The 17,889-nt window shown below is 42.5% G+C and overlaps 1 protein-coding gene across 1 annotated transcript in view; it reads left to right on the forward strand.

Moving 5' to 3' along the window:
* The window catches only part of LOC126474838 (arylsulfatase B-like), a 176,448-nt gene that overhangs the window by 81,402 nt on the left and 77,157 nt on the right, over positions 1-17,889 (forward strand). The window contains exon 2 of the mRNA XM_050102316.1: positions 2,689-2,821. Within this exon, the coding sequence (XP_049958273.1) occupies positions 2,689-2,821 (133 nt within the window). The remainder of the gene's footprint in view (positions 1-2,688; positions 2,822-17,889) is intronic.

Raw genomic sequence — 17,889 nt, forward strand, 5'->3', positions numbered from 1 at the left:
GCATCAAAAATAACCTTTCACTGGTTTAAAAGCAGGACGGGATATACCATTCAATTAATTCAGTATTAATAACATAAGATGGTTTACAGAAGTAATAGAGGATGACTTGCCGAATACCCATAATGACGTGCAGTCAGACCGTTTATCCCTTGCCTCGGAAAAATTATACTCTTCAGGCATTCAGCCCTCACCCAGATTCTGATACCAGACCGTAGGCAGTTCACTTTCAGAAATGACGACTGCCATTTCAGTAGAAGCATTCCGCTTTAAACATAGTTTGCCATATTTCCCTGGTCATCAAACTCTCCGGCTTTAAACACAATCGTCAAACTGCGGGACCACTTCGACCGAGCTGTTCCCGCCATTGATTGTCAACTAAGAAACGTAGCGTTGTAGTCAGTGTGACTCCATATCCCGGTCGATACCTTCCCGAACCTCACTGGCTTTCCTCCTGCATGTTCCACAGCGGTACGGGCTGCAAATGGTGGTTGCTGAGGCTTTTGACGGTTTGTCACTTTAATGAGACTAGACAGTGTATAGTGGCTGTTCAAGAAAAGTGTAGAATGCTTTGAGAGGCGGTAGTAGTCGTCGAAACAAGAGAAATAAGTCCGGTAAACGTGGGTACGGAAATGTTTACTTTCTGAGTATGTATACTTTCTGAGTAAGTCCAGGAAACACGGGTCCGAAAATGCATAGTTTCTGCGATAAACATGTGTTTACAGGAACAGGAGGTGTTCAACGTGGCGTCTATTCATGACAATGCACCCCTCCGCCCTCTGGCGTAAGGAATGACGCACCTGTTGTACACCCTCTTGTACGCATTGAAAACACAAACCTGTAGTGTCTGCTTATCGGTTATTGGTGTGACTTAGACCAATTGCTTCAGGTGTCTGCATAACCAAAATTCTGGGAAACAAGCAGGCCCCTCCGACCAATCCAGCTGTCCTGAATGTCTGCTTCAGAGTATGCGCAATTTGTGACGAAATTGTGCTGGAGCGCAATCATGCATGAACCACATTTGTTTTCGTTGTTCCAATGACACAGCCTCCAGCAAGGTAAGCAACACATTAATAAGAAAGTCCACATAGTGTGCCTCTCTTAACCTTTGTGGTAGCATATATGATTCTGTTAATTCATTGCCAAGCACGCCAGCCCATATGTTGAGAATCGGTGGTGCTGCCCTCTTTCCTGAATTGCTTGGGGATTTACATCTGCCTGTACACGCTGGTTATGAAAATTCACAATACCATCTCTTGTGAACTTTTCCTCCTCGGTAAATAAAATCTTGGATGTGGACAGTGGACTTGCAACACACTTCTGAAACAGCCGTTGACGGAATCGCCCTTTTCCATGATGATCCTGTGGCTTTAGGGCCTGAACGCGCTGTAGATGATATGGGTACAGCAAGTATCAAGTATTCATTATTTACCCCCCCCCCCCCCCCCCCCCCACAGACAAGAGAGTGATAAACGCCTTCTGCTGCTGCTAACCGTCACACTCTGGTCCTAAAGGTTTCTTCCATCGAACGTAGTGTACGCTCCGCCATGGCACGTGTGCAGACTGTGTGGGGTCTTCGATTGTCACTTCCGAGGTGCAAGGGTACCTGTGTCCCTCAGACGCTGGGAAGGTCTTCGGAACAACTTATCAGATGGCACTCTGTGCTGTGGATATTTTTCAGCAGAGCGTACGGGCTCGTAGACTACGTCCATTTGCAAAACCATAGCAGAGTATATATCCACCATTTCACTTGAGAAGCAGTAGGCTTCCATTGTTAAAAAGTGGTGGAAGAGATAAAATGTAAATGTTCTACACCAGTTATACTTACAAACTGCGCAATAACAGTACCCACGTAAGTGAATCAGCGCTTAAAAGAAGTAAAACAAAATGATGCGTACCCAGTGCTTACAGTACTGTACAATAAGGACCAAAAACGCGACGAAAACTAGTGTAACCTGCAACAGGACTCGAACCACAAAACTGACTGCAGACCGCCTAGTGGTAGATACAGAACTAGAGTAAGACATCACAATTCACTCCTGACACATTTGACGAAGCACCAAAGCAACGACTAAAATGACGTTGGGCAGTTTCGTATCAGCAGAGGAGGAAGTCCGCAATCAAGCGTCGTGCAGCCCTTCCTACAAACACGCGTTTATCTCGGACAATATGCGTTTCCAGTCCCATGCTTATTAGATTTATTTTTCATAATTCGATGAGTACGACCACCAATCAAAGTATGCGGCATTTTTTATGATCACCTTGCATACATAAGCAAAGTGAAAGTAAGAAATGGCAAATGGTATAGTCTTTTATTAAAACAAATACACCCATTGCTTCTTATTTGATTCCTTGCTAATGTGTGTATCGCAACGTGGTTTCCCACGTTCTCCTAGTTCGAGACCGAACTCACATTCATTTAAATTTTGTTGCGCGTCTCCACATTCCAAAATGACATCTTACCAAGTGGAACACAATGATCAGGTAGGCTGCTTCCGTTCTACAGGATACACGATGTTCTTAAGAAGTGAAAAAAAAGTGAAAAGTCAAATCAAGTCCCAAATTTCTCTTATGCTAGAGTGTAGTTCGAGCAGGCAACTAAAAACAACTTTAAAGGAATTGAAAAGAAATGAATTTAGAAGCGTCTTGGATATCGGACAGTTCAGATTTATTGAAAACGTCTTTTTTCAGTTCTTGTGCTGTGATGGAGCGCTCGCAAAACATGCACACCGTGTTACTCCTAGCATTCGCATGCTTGCTGGCGACTTCCTCCTCTGCTGATACGAAACCGCCCAACATCATTTTCATACTCGCTGATGATATGGTAAGTGTCAAAAGCTTGTTTGATAATGATTTCCGAGTTGCTACCTCTTAATGCTTTCGTATTATTTCGTTTATTCTCAATTCATACACTGCTCTCAGTAGGTTTCATTCCATTCAACGCATTCTGATCTTCTTGCTTACTATCAGAGAACAGAACAATATTATTATCTACATCATGGACTCATTGTCTAGGGGTCCCGGTTTAGCACCACACCAACGCTTACGTTTTGAATAAAAACCATCAAGCAATGGGGAACGAAGACTTCAGGCACAAGAAGTCACCCTCATTCAGCCAGCGGCATTGTCGCAGGGGGCAGAGAATCAGACTAACATTCAGGGCACTCTCTTTGCCCGGTGGATGTTAAACTGCCCCTAGATGAGGAAGAATCAGCAATGATCAACGACATGAGGATTCAGAAGGCAATGGAAACCACTGCATTAAAGACACGTAACGTGTATCCACAGGACATGTGGCCTGTAATCGAAAAAGTGTCGTGATGGCAAAAGATTCCGGACTAGTCCTACTTTCGGATCTCCGAGAGATGACTCCCAAGGTGGAGGTGACCATGAGATAAAGACTGAATAACCAATGTTCTGCGAGTCGGGCCATAGAAAGTCGGAAGTTTGAACGTGGTAGGAAAGCTAGAAAAGCTGAAAAAGAAAATGCAAGGGCTCAATACAGATATAGTGGGGTTCAGTGAAGTGATACAGAAAGAAGACAGGGATTTCTTATCAGATCACTACAAAATAATACCAACAGCAGCAGAAAATGGTATAACATGAGTAGGATTCGTTATGAAGAGGAAAGTAGGGCAGAGATTGAGTTATTGTGAACAGTTCAGTGATAGGGTTGTTCGCATCAGAAAAAACAGCAAACCAACGCCGACAGCAAGCCGAAGATGAAGAGACAGAGAAAGTGTACGAAGATATTTAACGGGCAATTCATTACGTGAAGATGGAGGAAAATCTGATAGTCACGTGGAACTGGAATAAGCTTTTATTGGAACGAGTAGATGAAAGGATTGAGGGAGAATATATGCTTGGTACTAGAAATGAGAGAGGAGAAAGACTAATTGAGTTCCGCGAAAAACTTCAGCTAGTTGTAGCGAATACTCTGTTCAAGAATCACAAGAGGAGGAGGTGAACTTGAAAAAGGCCGGAAGTTACGAAAAGTTTTCAGTTACACAACTTCAGGGTTTGGCAGAGATTTCGAAATCAGATACTGGATTGTAAGGCGTACCCAGAAGCAGATATAGACTTAGATCACCATTTGGTTATGGCGAACGGTAGGCCGAAGTTTAAAATGCTAATTAGGAAGAATCAATGCCCAAAGAAGTGAGGTACGAAAGTACTAAGGAATAATGAAATATTCTGGGAATTCTCTCCGGCTTTAGATACTGTGACAAGGAATAGTTCACTAGGCATATTTCTCTAATAAGGGCAACCACGTAAGCTAGGAAGAAAACACAGTTAAAAGAAAAGTACGAAAATGTTTAGGAAAATTCAGGAATGTAGGAATATAAGATACATAGGGATGAAGTAAATAGGAAATGCATGGTTGCTAAGGCGAAATGCCTGCATGAGAAATGTGAAGAAATCGAAAAAGAAATGATTGTCAGGAGGACTGTCTCAGCATATACCAAAATCATAACAACCTTCGGTCGAACTAAAAGCAAGGATAGTAAGAATGCAAAGGGAATACCTCTGTTACATGCAGAAAAGAGAGCGGATAGGTGAAAAAAAGAGCACATTGAAGACCTATACCATGGCGAAGACTTGTCTGATAACGTGATAGAACAAGAAATAGGAACCGATGTAGAAGAGATAGGGGATCCAGTACTAGAATCAGAATTTTAAAAGCATTTTTGGAAGACTTAAGATCGCATAAGGCAGAAGAGAATGATAACATTTCATAGACTTTCAAAATTCGTTGGGGAAATGGCAACACAACGACTATTCATGTTGCTCTGAAGAACGTATGAGACGCGAAGTTCCATCTGATCTGAAAAAATCATCCACACAATTTCGACAGTCAGCATAACAGCTCACGCATCCATGTTGCTAACAAGAATAATACACAGAAAGAACTTATGAGACGCGAAGTTCCATCTGATGTTCTGAAAAACTCATCCACACAATTTCGACAGTCAGCATAACAGCTCACGCATCCATGTTGCTAACAAGAATAATACACAGAAGAATGGAAAAGAAAAGTGAGTAAGTGATATATGTCAGTCAGTTTGGCCTTAGAAAAGCTGAAGGCAACAGAGAGGGAACTCTGGCGTTGCAGCTGATAATGGATGCAAGACCGAAGAAAAATCAAGAGACGTTCGTAGGATTTGCCAGTCTGGAAAAAGCGTTGGACATTGTCCAATGGTTCAAGATGTTCGAAATTCTGACAAAAATTCTGGTAAGCTATAGGAAAAGACGGATACTATTCAATATTTACAAGAACCAAGAGGCAACAATAAGACTGGAAGATCAAGAACCAAGCTCTCGGATTGAAAGGGGTGTAAGACAGGGAAGTAGTCTTTCCCTCTTACTGTTCAAGCTATACATTGAAGAAGCAAAGACAGAATTAATGGAAAGATTAAAAAATGGAGTAAAAACCCAAGGTGAAAGCATTTCATTGATAAGATGCGCTGAGGGCATTGTCATGCTCAGTGAAAGTGAAGAGGACTTATAGGATCTGGCTAATGGAATGAGTAAAGAATATGGTCTGAGAGTAAATCGAAAAAAGGAGAAAGCAATGAGGAGTAGCAAAAGTGAGAACAGCGAACAACTTGACTTCAGTATTGGTGATCACGAAGTAGATCAGGCGGTCAGAGCAAGGAGGACATTAAAAGCAAACTATCAAGGAAGGTATTCCTGGTCAAGAGATGTCTGCTAGGATCAAACATAGGTATTAATTTGTGGAAAAAAATTCTGAGAAGGGATGCTTGGATCACAGCGTTGTGTGGTATTGAGACGTGGGCTGTGGGGAAACCGGAGCAGAAGGGAGTCGAAGCATTTGAGATGTGGTGCGGCGGAAGAAGATTAAACATAGGACGCATCAAGAAGGTAAGTAATGAGAAGGTTCGCTGTAGAATTGATGAGGAAAGGAATATATCGAAAACACTGGCAAAAAGAAGGAACAACATGATAGGACGTGTGTTAAGACATCAGGAAACAACTCCCATGGTACTAGAGGGTACTGTAGAGTGTAAAATCTCTAGGGGAAGGTAGAGCTTGGAATACATACATCAAATGATAGACGACATAGGCTGCAATTGCTACTCTCATATGAAGGAGAGGAATTCGTGGCGGGCTGCATCAAAGCAGTCACACATTGATGACACTTAGTAACATATCTATGGAGTTTTCGGGCCACGGTACATGTTCTTAGCATCAGCCGTACCTAGTACCGTTCTTACGACGCCACACCCGCTTGTTACCTGTCCCCCTTTCTGCCCCTCTCTCTCTCTATGTGTCTCTGTCTGTCTTTCTCTCTCTCGTTCTCCCTTTCTCTCTCTTTTTTTCCTTCTCTCTTCAAAAACGCACACACACACACACACACACACACACACACACACACACACCCACCCACACACACACACACACACACACACACACACAGACACACACACCACACGTACACGTCCATTATAATGCAAGAGCCATTCATTACGTACGCCGCAGAGTTGGATTTTGCAACTCTCAAACTGAATGTCACAGTGTTATTTCCACATCTAAATTGTCTCTGTTATTTGCAAAAATACGTAAAGGTATTGACAATACTGCTGTAACTTACGATATTTCTACATCTAAAATGTATGTATTATTTATCAAGGTAGACTATTTAACATGAATGAGTTCCATTTGTAAAGTGAATGCATGTATTCCAAATTAAAAGCCCAGGAGTGAGCAAAGATATTAGTCGAGCTTGTGAGCTGCCTTTATACGCATGTCCAAGAAAATTCTACATTTTTCTTGCGTAAAGATGTCAACAACGCTCGCCACAGCGCTTGGGTCGTACCTGAAGTATTGTACGACACACGTGTCCCGAGTGCGATGAACCGTACATAACTGACTGCTTCAGACCGGCTGATAGATAGGCTACGAGGTGCAGCTCAGGTGATTGGCCGGGCAAGATAAGACACGCAGAAGTCTGTTGACTCTAGCCGCTCCCGCAGGCGAGAGGTCGAACTGTTACCTACTGTCGTCCGACAAGAGAAATTGTGTTCAGTCATGATGAATCATTTTGATTACGAATTTGTGTTCGGAGTGTACACAAAGATGAAGATCCTCACATTCATTCTCTTGTGTTGAGAGCAACAGTTCGGGAGTTACAAGCACTTTACTGATGAAACGCGTCGGAGGTGGGAAGGGCACTCTAAAGGCTTAGCGAAGCTCCCTATGGACTAAACCCTTAGAAAGGAATCAGGCACAGTGGAAGGCCGTAAAGTGGCAGCCCCACTTCCAACTACACCTGCACAGCCTTCGTCAGATGACCAGTCGAAATCAGAAATTACTGGCAGGCTGCATAAGAGAAAAAGTCGGATGGAAACCCATATAACGGGCCGGTAAAAGAAAATGAAGGACTTTGGTGTATCGGAGAGATAGCCACAATGGAACAGGAACTGCAAAAGATGCTAGAAGAGATAAGATGTGAAATAGCATTCATTACAGAAACCAAAAACGAGACGAAAAATCTTAGGGGTATAGGAAATTATACTATAATATATAAGGGACAGAATAATACAGAGGAGCGCAAGCTGCGGTTAATTTAAGAGGAAATGGAAGAACAGGCTGGTAAGCTTACAAACTTATCTGTACTTCTTGTTTCTGTTTATCCTTGTACTTTTGCTTGAGAAACTTATAACTTGTTATTCATATTGTCTCTCATTTATTTCATTATGTGTTGTACTTGACTCAGGGTGTTTTATTTAATCTTTTAAATAAACCTGGCTATAAAACTGAAACTACCACTTTCTGTTTATCGTGGCTAAGGGCGGCAGGAAGTTACGTCAGAATTTTGTAACTTTTCAGGCAGAATTGAAACTAATGTGCGCAGGAGACAGACTCTAGTTATTATATACTAAGACTCCTTAATGATACAGAAAAGTCTGAGTCAGATATAAATGGATGAAAGACCAGCAAAAAGATGGAAGGACCAAATGTAACGGCAACACGCTGAGCAAGACCTAACGCACCTAACGCACGGTAGATGAAGTAGAAGAAGATCGACGTTTAAGAGGAATTAAGTTCCAATGACCTGATATACGGTTATAGCTGCCTAAATCAGATTTTCTATGAGATTTCAATTACACGTTATATGCAAGGACTAATTGTCATATTGTGATCCGAGTACTGAGAACGTTTCCGCACGCATTTCATGTTATAAAAACTTATTCCGTTTAACAGTGCAAGCTACACAATATTTGGATTGACAATATTCTGCACAGTTGGTTCCACATCCGAATTCAGTATACATTGTCGGTAATCATCAGTGGTTAGCTCTTTAAGACAAGATTGTTTCACTCCCCGTTTCAGTCTCCAGTGTTTTTGTTACAAGTCGAATGTTATATCTGATATTCACAGTGAAAGCTGAAGAATCAACCCTATTATCCTCGTAAGTATGTGAAGTATTAAGATGACACAACCTTTCGGTATCTACTTTCCTGGAAACTTGTTTACTGTATTACATTCATAATGAAGGTCTACAAGATAAGTTTTTAAAATATCTAAAATCGGGATCCTACTGCTACAGCTCCTCGAACACTACATTACTGCAGTTTAATTCAATACTAACTAAAGTTTCTATACGAGTAAATATAAAACTACTTTCGAAATGAAATATTCCAGTTAATCTTGCTGCTCCGTATCTACCTTCGCGGGTTGTCACTAGTTTTTTCACCCTTTGTCGTACATTCTCCATAGTTGCACTAAAGCTACAGTTATTCCAGTTTGAGTGACGGTAACATTAAGAGTGCAACGGGAATTCCACTGTTAAATGCAGAGGAAAGAGCAGATAGGTGGAAAGAATACATTGAAAGCCTCTATGAGGGTGAAGATTTGTCTGATGTGATAGAAGAAGAATCAGGAGCCGAATTAGAAGAGATAGGGCATCCAGTATTAGAATCGGAATTTAAAAGAGCTTTGGAGGACTTACGGTCAAATAAGGCAGAAGGGATAGATAACATTCCATCAGAATTTCTAAAATCATTGGGGGAAGTGGCAACAAAACGACTATTCGCGTTGGTGTGTAGAATATATGAGTCCGATAATTCCGAAAACGGCAAGGGCTGACAAGTGCGAGAATTATCGCACAATCAGCTTAACACCTGATGCATCGAAACTGCTTACATGAATAATATACAGAATAATGGAAAAGAAAATTGAGAATGCGCTAGGTGACGATCAGTTTGGCTTTAGGAAAAGTAGAGGGACGAGAGAGGCAATTCTGACGTTACGGCTAATAATGGAAGCAAGGCTAAAGAAAAATCAAGACACTTTCATAGGATTTGTCGACCTGGAAAAAGCCTTCGACAATAGAAAATGGTTCAAGCTGTTCGAGATTCTGAAAAAAGGAGGGTTAAGCTATAGGGAGAGACGGGTCATATACAATATGTACAACAACCAAGGGGGAATAATAAGAGTGGACGACCAAGAACGAAGTGCTCGTATTAAGAAGGGTTTAAGACAAGGCTGTAGCCTTTCGCCCCTACCCTTCAATCTGTACATCGAGGAAGCAATGATGAAAATAAAAGAATGGTTCAGGAGTGGAATTAAAATACAAGGTGAAAGGATTCAATGATACGATTCGCTGATGACATTGCTGAGTGAAAGTGAAGAAGAATTAAATGATCTGCTGAACGGAATGAACACTCTAATGAGTACCCAGTATGGGTTGAGAGTAAATCGGAGAAAGACGAAGGTAATGAGAAGTAGTAGAAATGAGAACACCGAGAAACTTAACATCAGGATTGATGGTCACGAAGTCAGTGAAGTTAAGGAATTCTGCTACCTAGGCAGTAAAATAACCAATGACGGACGGAGCAAGGAGGACATCAAAAGCAGACTCGTTATGGCAAAAAAGGCATTTCTGGCCAAGAGAAGTCTACCAATATCAAATACCGGCCTTAATATGAGGAAGAAATTTCTGACGATGTACGTCTGGAGCACAGCATTGTATGGTAGTGAATCATGGACTGTGGGAACACCGGAACAGAGGAGAATTGATTTGTGATGTGGTGCTATAGACGAATGTTGAAAATTAGGTGGACTGTTAAGGTAAGGAATGAGGAGGTTCTACGCAGAATCGGAGAGGAAAGGAATATGTGGAAAACACTGATAAGGAGAAGGGACAGGATGATAGGACATCTGCTAAGACATGAGGGAATGACTTCCATGGTACTAGAGGGAGCTGTAGAGGGCAAAAACTGTGGGGTAAGACAGAGATTGGAATACGTCAAGCAAATAATTGAGGACGTAGGTTGCGAGTGCTACTCTGAGATGAAGAGGCTAGCATAGGAAAGGAATTCGTGGTGGGCCGCATCAAACCAGTCAGTAGACTGATGACCAAAAAAAAAAAAAAAAAAAAAAAAAAAAAGCTGAAGACTCATGCATGTACCAATGTTAATAACACCTCATCGGCAACTACAGCTGAAATGGGCACGCTGTCATCGGTTCAAATGGTTCAAATGGCTCTGAGCACTATGGGACTTAACATCTGTGGTCATCAGTCCCCTAGAACTTAGAACTACTTAAACCTAACTAACCTAAGGACATCGCACACATCCATGCCCGAGGCAGGATTCGAACCTGGGACCGTAGCAGTCGCGCAGTTCCGGACGGAGCGCCTAGAACCGCTAGACCACCGCGGCCGGCGCTGTCATCGGCACTGGACGTTGGCGCAGTAGCAGAACGATGCATGGTCTGATGACTCCCCATAACTTCTTCATCATGCTGATGGGAGTGGTCGAAACCGTCGTGTTCCAGGAGACCACCTCCTTGACACCTGTACTGCACGACTGAGACAAGCTGGCGGCGGGCTCAATTATGGTCTGGAGAACACCTACATTGGCATCCATGGGTCCAGTGGAGATCGTGCACTGGTTGCAGGCCACGTACATCCCTTCATGACGATCAAGTTTCTCGACGGCAATGCCATTTTTCAGCAAGACGATGCGCCATGTTACATTTCCAGGAGTGTGATGGAATGGTTCTAGGAACACAACGGCGAGATCCAGTTGATGCGCTGGCCCCAAAAGTTGCCAGTTCTGAACCTGGTAGATTGTGATATGATCGAACATGGTATCAGAACTCATCGCTCCTCCTCGGAATTTACGGGAATTAGGTGACTCGTGTGTGCAGATATGGTGCTGACTCCCGACAGCGACCTACCAAGGCCTCATTGCTTCCATGACGTGATGCGTCGCCCTTGTTATCCATGCAAAAGGTCGGCATATCGGCTATTAGGAAGGTGGTCATAATGTACTGGTTGATTAGTGTATTAAGCTCTCCATTCTTCCATATGCAATGCTTTGCATGAGAAAGTAATGGAAGAGTAAAGCGAAGTAGAAAAAATTTTCCGATCGGTCTGTCAGTGTCCAGGTGTCATTCACATCTTCAGCTTGACACGTGGAACTTTATGTATACAGCTGTAATTTCTTAATATAACCTAACAACCAGGACTTTTATGTGTTTGTGTTTATAACTGAGTGTGTGTGTGTATGTGTGTGTGTGTGTGTGTGTGTGTGTGTGTGTGTGTGTGTGTGTGTATGAGAGAGAGAGAGAGAGGGAGAATGGTGGAATTTAGTGAGGACGCAGAATTTTATTTACAGTAATTGACAGAAATATTTATGAATGAATGTGTGTTTATGTGTGTGTGTGTGTGTGTGTATATATATACGTGTGTGTGAAAGCAACCATCCTCTACTCACTGTGTCTTCCGCTGCACGCACGCTACCCGCAAGTGAGTAATCATGGGTTCGGTACTACACATGTAATACTGTGGGACGGAGTTAGGATAGACGTAATACCTCATTTCACCCCTACTTTTATTTGTATTCTGAATCTTCTTCTATTTTCTCCATTTGTCTTCGATATACGAGCTACAACATATCTGAAAAAAAAACCATGTATTGTTGCTTTTATGTAATTTTTTGTTCTATTTTTATTTTATGTTTTAAAAGAATCTGACTATGGGAATAACTGAAAGATGTCATTAATGACATTAAAATTTGAAAGCTAACTATCGTCTATAAATTCAACTATAAGTTCCAATATTTGTAATTTGCAGAAGCCGTTTCCATGATTTTTCCATTTAATTGCGAATATGTTTTATGTGACGACAACAGTTAACCTTCGCAATATAAGCTCAATGGGACAGTGTCTACTATCACGGGAAATGAATGTTTGTAAGAATGATCACTTATTCTAGAAAATTAATTATAGAATATGCAGCTAAGAGTATGTAGATTAAGTGTTCCTAACACGAACCGTCTGTGTGGTGTATATATAACTGCTTTTTCTATATTTAGTAACATCCAGGACCATTTCATGAGCTCACAACTAACACAATTAACTTAAGAACAAACGGGAAACTTTTAACTGAGCATTTGCTAAGAGACTATAAGTAAAGAGTGATGGCTTCGTTGCTGAATTTGCTACTAGGTTTCCGGCTCGACAACTCCCCTCTAGCTATTAAAAAACACATAGTATGAAGACAATACCAGCGGGTTTTGCTGAATGTTCAAAGTATGTGTGGTGAGTCAAGTACGTTAACATGCGATGGAATCATGCACCACCTGTGGCAGGTGAGAATAGTTAAGCACGTGGTGTAGGAGAAAGAAAGGAATCGCGAGAGCAGTTACATGGGAGCACAGTTTGGTAGAAAGGTGCTCTGTTAGATAAAAATACCTTTATACAGGATCACAATTACTCATTATGGGCCATTAATTAACAATGAAGTCTAAAACAAATAGAAATAGGGATTCTGTTTCACAATTTCTAAAATCCACATGACATGCTACCAGTTATGTTGGGAAATTTATATTCTGTATAGGCACAGATGGCGATGGTATATATGGATACCCCACTCGATATGGGCACAAAACTCAAACCATTAGACAAAATCTTCTGTAAAAGTTACGGTTTTAATGAGAAAGCAAAATAAAAGACGAAAGGATTTACTGCAGATAACTACAACATTTGCACCAATGTGGAAACAAAACGAGATCTGTCAGTCTTTCATGGAATTCTGAGGGCACAGCGATACGTCTCCGCCATACTGCGTCCTAATATCTTAGAGACAGTATCCGAGAGCTGTCAACACAATACTTGTTGACACATGTATTATGTCTGTATGATCCTACAGCATAATATTTCAGAACTCCCATTGGAAACCAGGTCCTGAGGTAAGTGCCTGACTAAATATATACACCGCACCAAACAAAAGAAGTACCCAGGAAGAGAGGAGAAACAAAATGAAACCTCACGAACTGAAGAGGAATGTATTATTATTTCAGTGATTTCAGTATCTAGTCAGCCTTACAAAGAATTTCGCAGCAAGAACCCACTTGTGAGTATGGCCTGGATCCATAAATTTATTTGGATGGGGTGGGTGTTATAAAACCGTTCAGTGCTTTTCTCAGGCAGGCTGACTGACGAATTTTGTGAATGGTTGATATCCTTGATACTGCAGGTGGGGTGGAGTTCATGTCTAAGCTTGTCTCACACATGTTCTGGATCTGGAGAAAATCCTGACACAGGCGTATCTCAGCGTTACTTAGAGGGTTCATGGAGACATACGACCCCTGTGGATGACCATTCTGATGCTGAAAAGTGCCATAACGATAGTGTCGCTTGAGGGAACACTTGAGAGTGCTGGACCTCTGTGACATACTCTTTGCCTTCTGATTTCCCACAGTCACTACCTGCAGTGGCCTGAAGTCATAATACCTCAACATGACGCCCAACTATATGACGTGTGGAGTAGCCCTGCTGTGCCACTCCAAAACATTGGACGAAAGGAGTTTCTCTCCAGGTCAGCACCTTACTCGGCGATGATGCACATCCAGAGTCGTGTCCAGTTTATTGATTGGTGGCTTCATGGAGTGCTGTGTACACAACGACCATCTACGTGAAATTAGAAGGAAGGTCAGCGTTGGCCGTAATATTGATGGTTTATTGATAGCAAAATCGATTTTCAATCATATATTGATCATCTTCAGTGCTGTGGTGTACAAATGAAACTCATAGCCACTGGTGTCTAGTTATCATCAATATTACGGCCAACGCTGACCTTCTAATTTCGTGTCGAATAATAATTCATTTCAGGACATAATCCTAACCCATTCATCAGCAGTTTACAGTTTCTTGCCACAGCACTATAAACACAGCCATTTGTATTGTTATGTCAGTGGCAGCCTACACGTGGAATGGTAGCAGACTAGACCAGCTGTTCCCAGTCTCTGAGCAATGACCAATGGTGCAAGTTCACACAAAATGTTTCAGGGCGTATATTACTTTTTTCTTTGATGGCAGGCACAAATCTGAAGGGCAATGACGTGGTTTTTGCACATAGACGACCAGAAGCTTTATGACAGGTATGCCTGCCTACAGGTTCCCATGTAGTCCATCTCTGGATCACTGGGAGCAAATAAATGACTTTCAAGTCCCAGGCAACAGGTGTGTTGTGGAGGTACCTTCAGCATGCTTTATTGAACTGTACTGCAGGTGCAACATGTACCAGTGAGCATGGCTAGAGGCAGGGTGAGATGGATATAGGGGGCGGGCGGAGGGTAGAGCGACAGGTGGGAAAATGGAGTGAGAGACAGTTGGAAAAGGTGATGCATAGGGCAGGTGGAAGATATAAAGGGGTAGTGGGCAGGTTCAAAAGGAAGAGGAGGGGACAAAGTTGGAACGACAGAAGGCGGAGGGGAGGAAAAATATGGTCAGAGAGAGATGGTGGAAGAAATGAACAAAGAAAGGGGAAGGAAGAGATCAAAGGCAGGGAAAATGGGAAGACAGATAGGGGTGGGACGGTAACGTGACAAGCAGAGGGTGAAAGACACAAAGAGGGGAGGAGGAGGTCTGTTGAACACATGTGTCAAATAAATACATGGGTGAAGCTATGGGGTTAACGTTAGTGTACACTGATGGAAAAAAGATCACAACGTCAAAATGTAACTGATGCCGAGCAATGAAATTTTGTAATACATTTATCTAGGTAACATATTTAAGAGATAAACATTGAAAGATCACCGGTTAATGTAAACCTGAGATAAGCAATCGCAAATGTGAAATGCTGCTCAATTAATAACCAGTGTAACCAGGGGTGGGTCTAGAAGTCGGTCAAGGGGTGGGGGGGGGCTAATTGTGGGGTGGGGGAGGGGTTTTGGGGAATGGAATATCCCTTAACAAAAGGAGAGCTGCGGTCCTCCACCGACATATTGGTCAAATTTGGTGTTGCTTAAGGTAGTTTTTGGTAACAGTTTTGGAGTTCAGGGTAAAAACGTGTCTACAGAACGTGTGTGCCCGGGAAAATTATATGATTTGACCCAGATGTCCGGCGATTTCGAAGTTTTTGTCTGGGGTCGGCAATTTAAGTGTTGGTACGCATACCCGGTATATTTAGCTATCTTGATTATTGTAAGTAGTATTCGTACATAAATATACTTCCAGCGTATATTAATAAATAATAAGACGCCCATTTTAAGTTAAATGATATTTATTGGTTTAGATAGTAAGCTATTTGTCGCTCTTATCCCTTTGTTAAAATGTGTTTGAAATACATTGCAATCTATATTGCTGCATAAATAAAAACAAGTGATTGTATATGTTATATTAATATGTTGGCTGATTTCTGAAGTAATTTTATGCAGTGTAAAATGATACTCCATTGAGGGGAAGGGGGGCTATAGCCACCATAGCCCCCCCACCCCCTTGCCACTGCCCCTGAGTGTGACCGCCAGGATCTCGAATTCTCGAATGCAAGCATGGAAATGTGCGTTCATTGTGTTGCACAAGTGACAGATGTCAGTTTCCCGGATCGAGTTCCATGCCTGTTGCACTTGGTCAGTCACTAAATGAACGATTAATGCTCTTTGTGGATGATGTTGAAGCTGTCGTCCGATGATACCTCATTTTTGCTCGACTGGAGACAGATCTGGTGGTAGAGCAAGCCAAGGCAACACGTCGGCACTCTGTAGAGCATGTTTGGTTACAACTTCGGAATGTGAGTGAGAGTTATCCTCATGATAAACACTCCCTCGGATGCTGTTCATGAATGGCAGCATAACATGTCGAATCAGCAGACCGCCGTACAAAGTTAGTCAGGGTATGTGGGGTAACGACGAGAATGCTGCTGCAGTCATACCAAATCGCGCACCAGACCGTAACTGCAGGTGTAGTCCCAATGTGTCCGGCACGTAGGCAGGTTATTTGATGGCCCTCAACTGACCACCTTGTAACCACACTTGCCCATCACTGGCACCGACACGGAATTAACTTTTGTTAGAAAACACAAGAGATCTCCACTCTGTTCTCCAATAAGCTCTTGCTTGACACCACTGAAGCTGCAAACGGCGGTGGTTGGTTGTCAGTGAAATACACGTTACAGGGCGTCTGGGTCGGGGCTATACTTCATGTAATCTATTTGTAGTAGTTCGTTGAGTCACTGTGGTGACAACTGATGCTCAAATTACTGGCGCAGATGCAGGACGAAATGCCAGAACCAAGTTCTCCCTGTCGGTAGTTCCACGTGGCCACCCTTACCCAGTCTTCTTGCGACTGCACACTCTCTTGATCACTGTTGTCAGCAGTCAGCTTCATTACTACATTCCTGCAAGTCTTTCTGCAGTACCGCAGAAAGAACACCCACCTCTCGTAGTCTTATTACACCACCTCGTTCAAGCTCAGTGGGGTACTGATAATAGCGTCTTTGTCACCCTAAAGACATTCTGGTTTAGTGCGAACTCGTCACGTCCAATCTCAAAGGTAACTAACACTCATGACAACTACAAATTGTATTTAAAACTGATTAGCACCCTTATACTCGTAGTCACATTACTAGCACCACTCGTTACCGACAGGTGCGGAATTTGAACAGACATCATCTTTCAGATGTAGAAACACGCGAACCTGCTGTACTTTCGTTCCTATCGCACAACTCCATCTTTGTGTTGCTGTTTCTTTTTCCGGCTGTGTATACAGGGTGGAGCAAATAAAAGTGGCCTGGAGAACAGAGCTCCAGAGTACCAAGAAACTCAGCAGAGTGCTAACCTCACAACATCAGATGCTGAAGATAACCACCTTTTATCTCTTGGCGTTTTTGGGCACTAGCTTTGAAATTTCAGAATGAAACTTCCGACAGAATAAAAACTGTCTGCCAGAGCGAGTCTCTGTCAGGTGCACAGTTTTGATCTACCAGAATGTTTCATATCAGTGCACACTCCGCTGCAGAGTAAAAATGTCGTTCTGGTCTCATTACAGTGTGTCTTTCTGACTTGTTCAAAACAGAGCCCGTCTGACGCCATTTTTGGACTAGGCTTTGCATGGTAAACTCTACTTGCTGTCACTTTGACACCGTTAAACTTCTTAGCAAACGGCTGACCACACCGTTTTCACGACTTTGTTTTCACATAACTTTCCACAACGAACAGCCACTGCTCCATTGTTAGTAGCATCGTCCCCCTTGCATTGCTGCACTCACACTGACACAACGCACACTACGCTCTGAACCCGTATGGATCACGTGGAGAAGTGTAATTATATACATACAGTACATTTAGGTCCAGCCGTATCCTCTCGTCCAGACCACTTTCATTTGTCCACCTTGTACATATGGTGTATATACACTCCTGCAAATTGAAATAAGAACACCGTGAATTCATTGTCCCAGGAAGGGGAAACTTTATTGACACATTCCTGGGGTCAGATACATCACATGATCACACTGACAGAACCACAGGCACATAGACACAGGCAACAGAGCATGCACAATGTCGGCACTAGTACAGTGTATATCCACCTTTCGCAGCAATGCAGGCCGCTATTCTCCCATGGAGACGATCGTAGAGATGC

This window comes from Schistocerca serialis, chromosome 4, assembly GCF_023864345.2.
Source record: "Schistocerca serialis cubense isolate TAMUIC-IGC-003099 chromosome 4, iqSchSeri2.2, whole genome shotgun sequence".
Lineage (NCBI taxonomy): Eukaryota > Metazoa > Arthropoda > Insecta > Orthoptera > Acrididae > Schistocerca > Schistocerca serialis.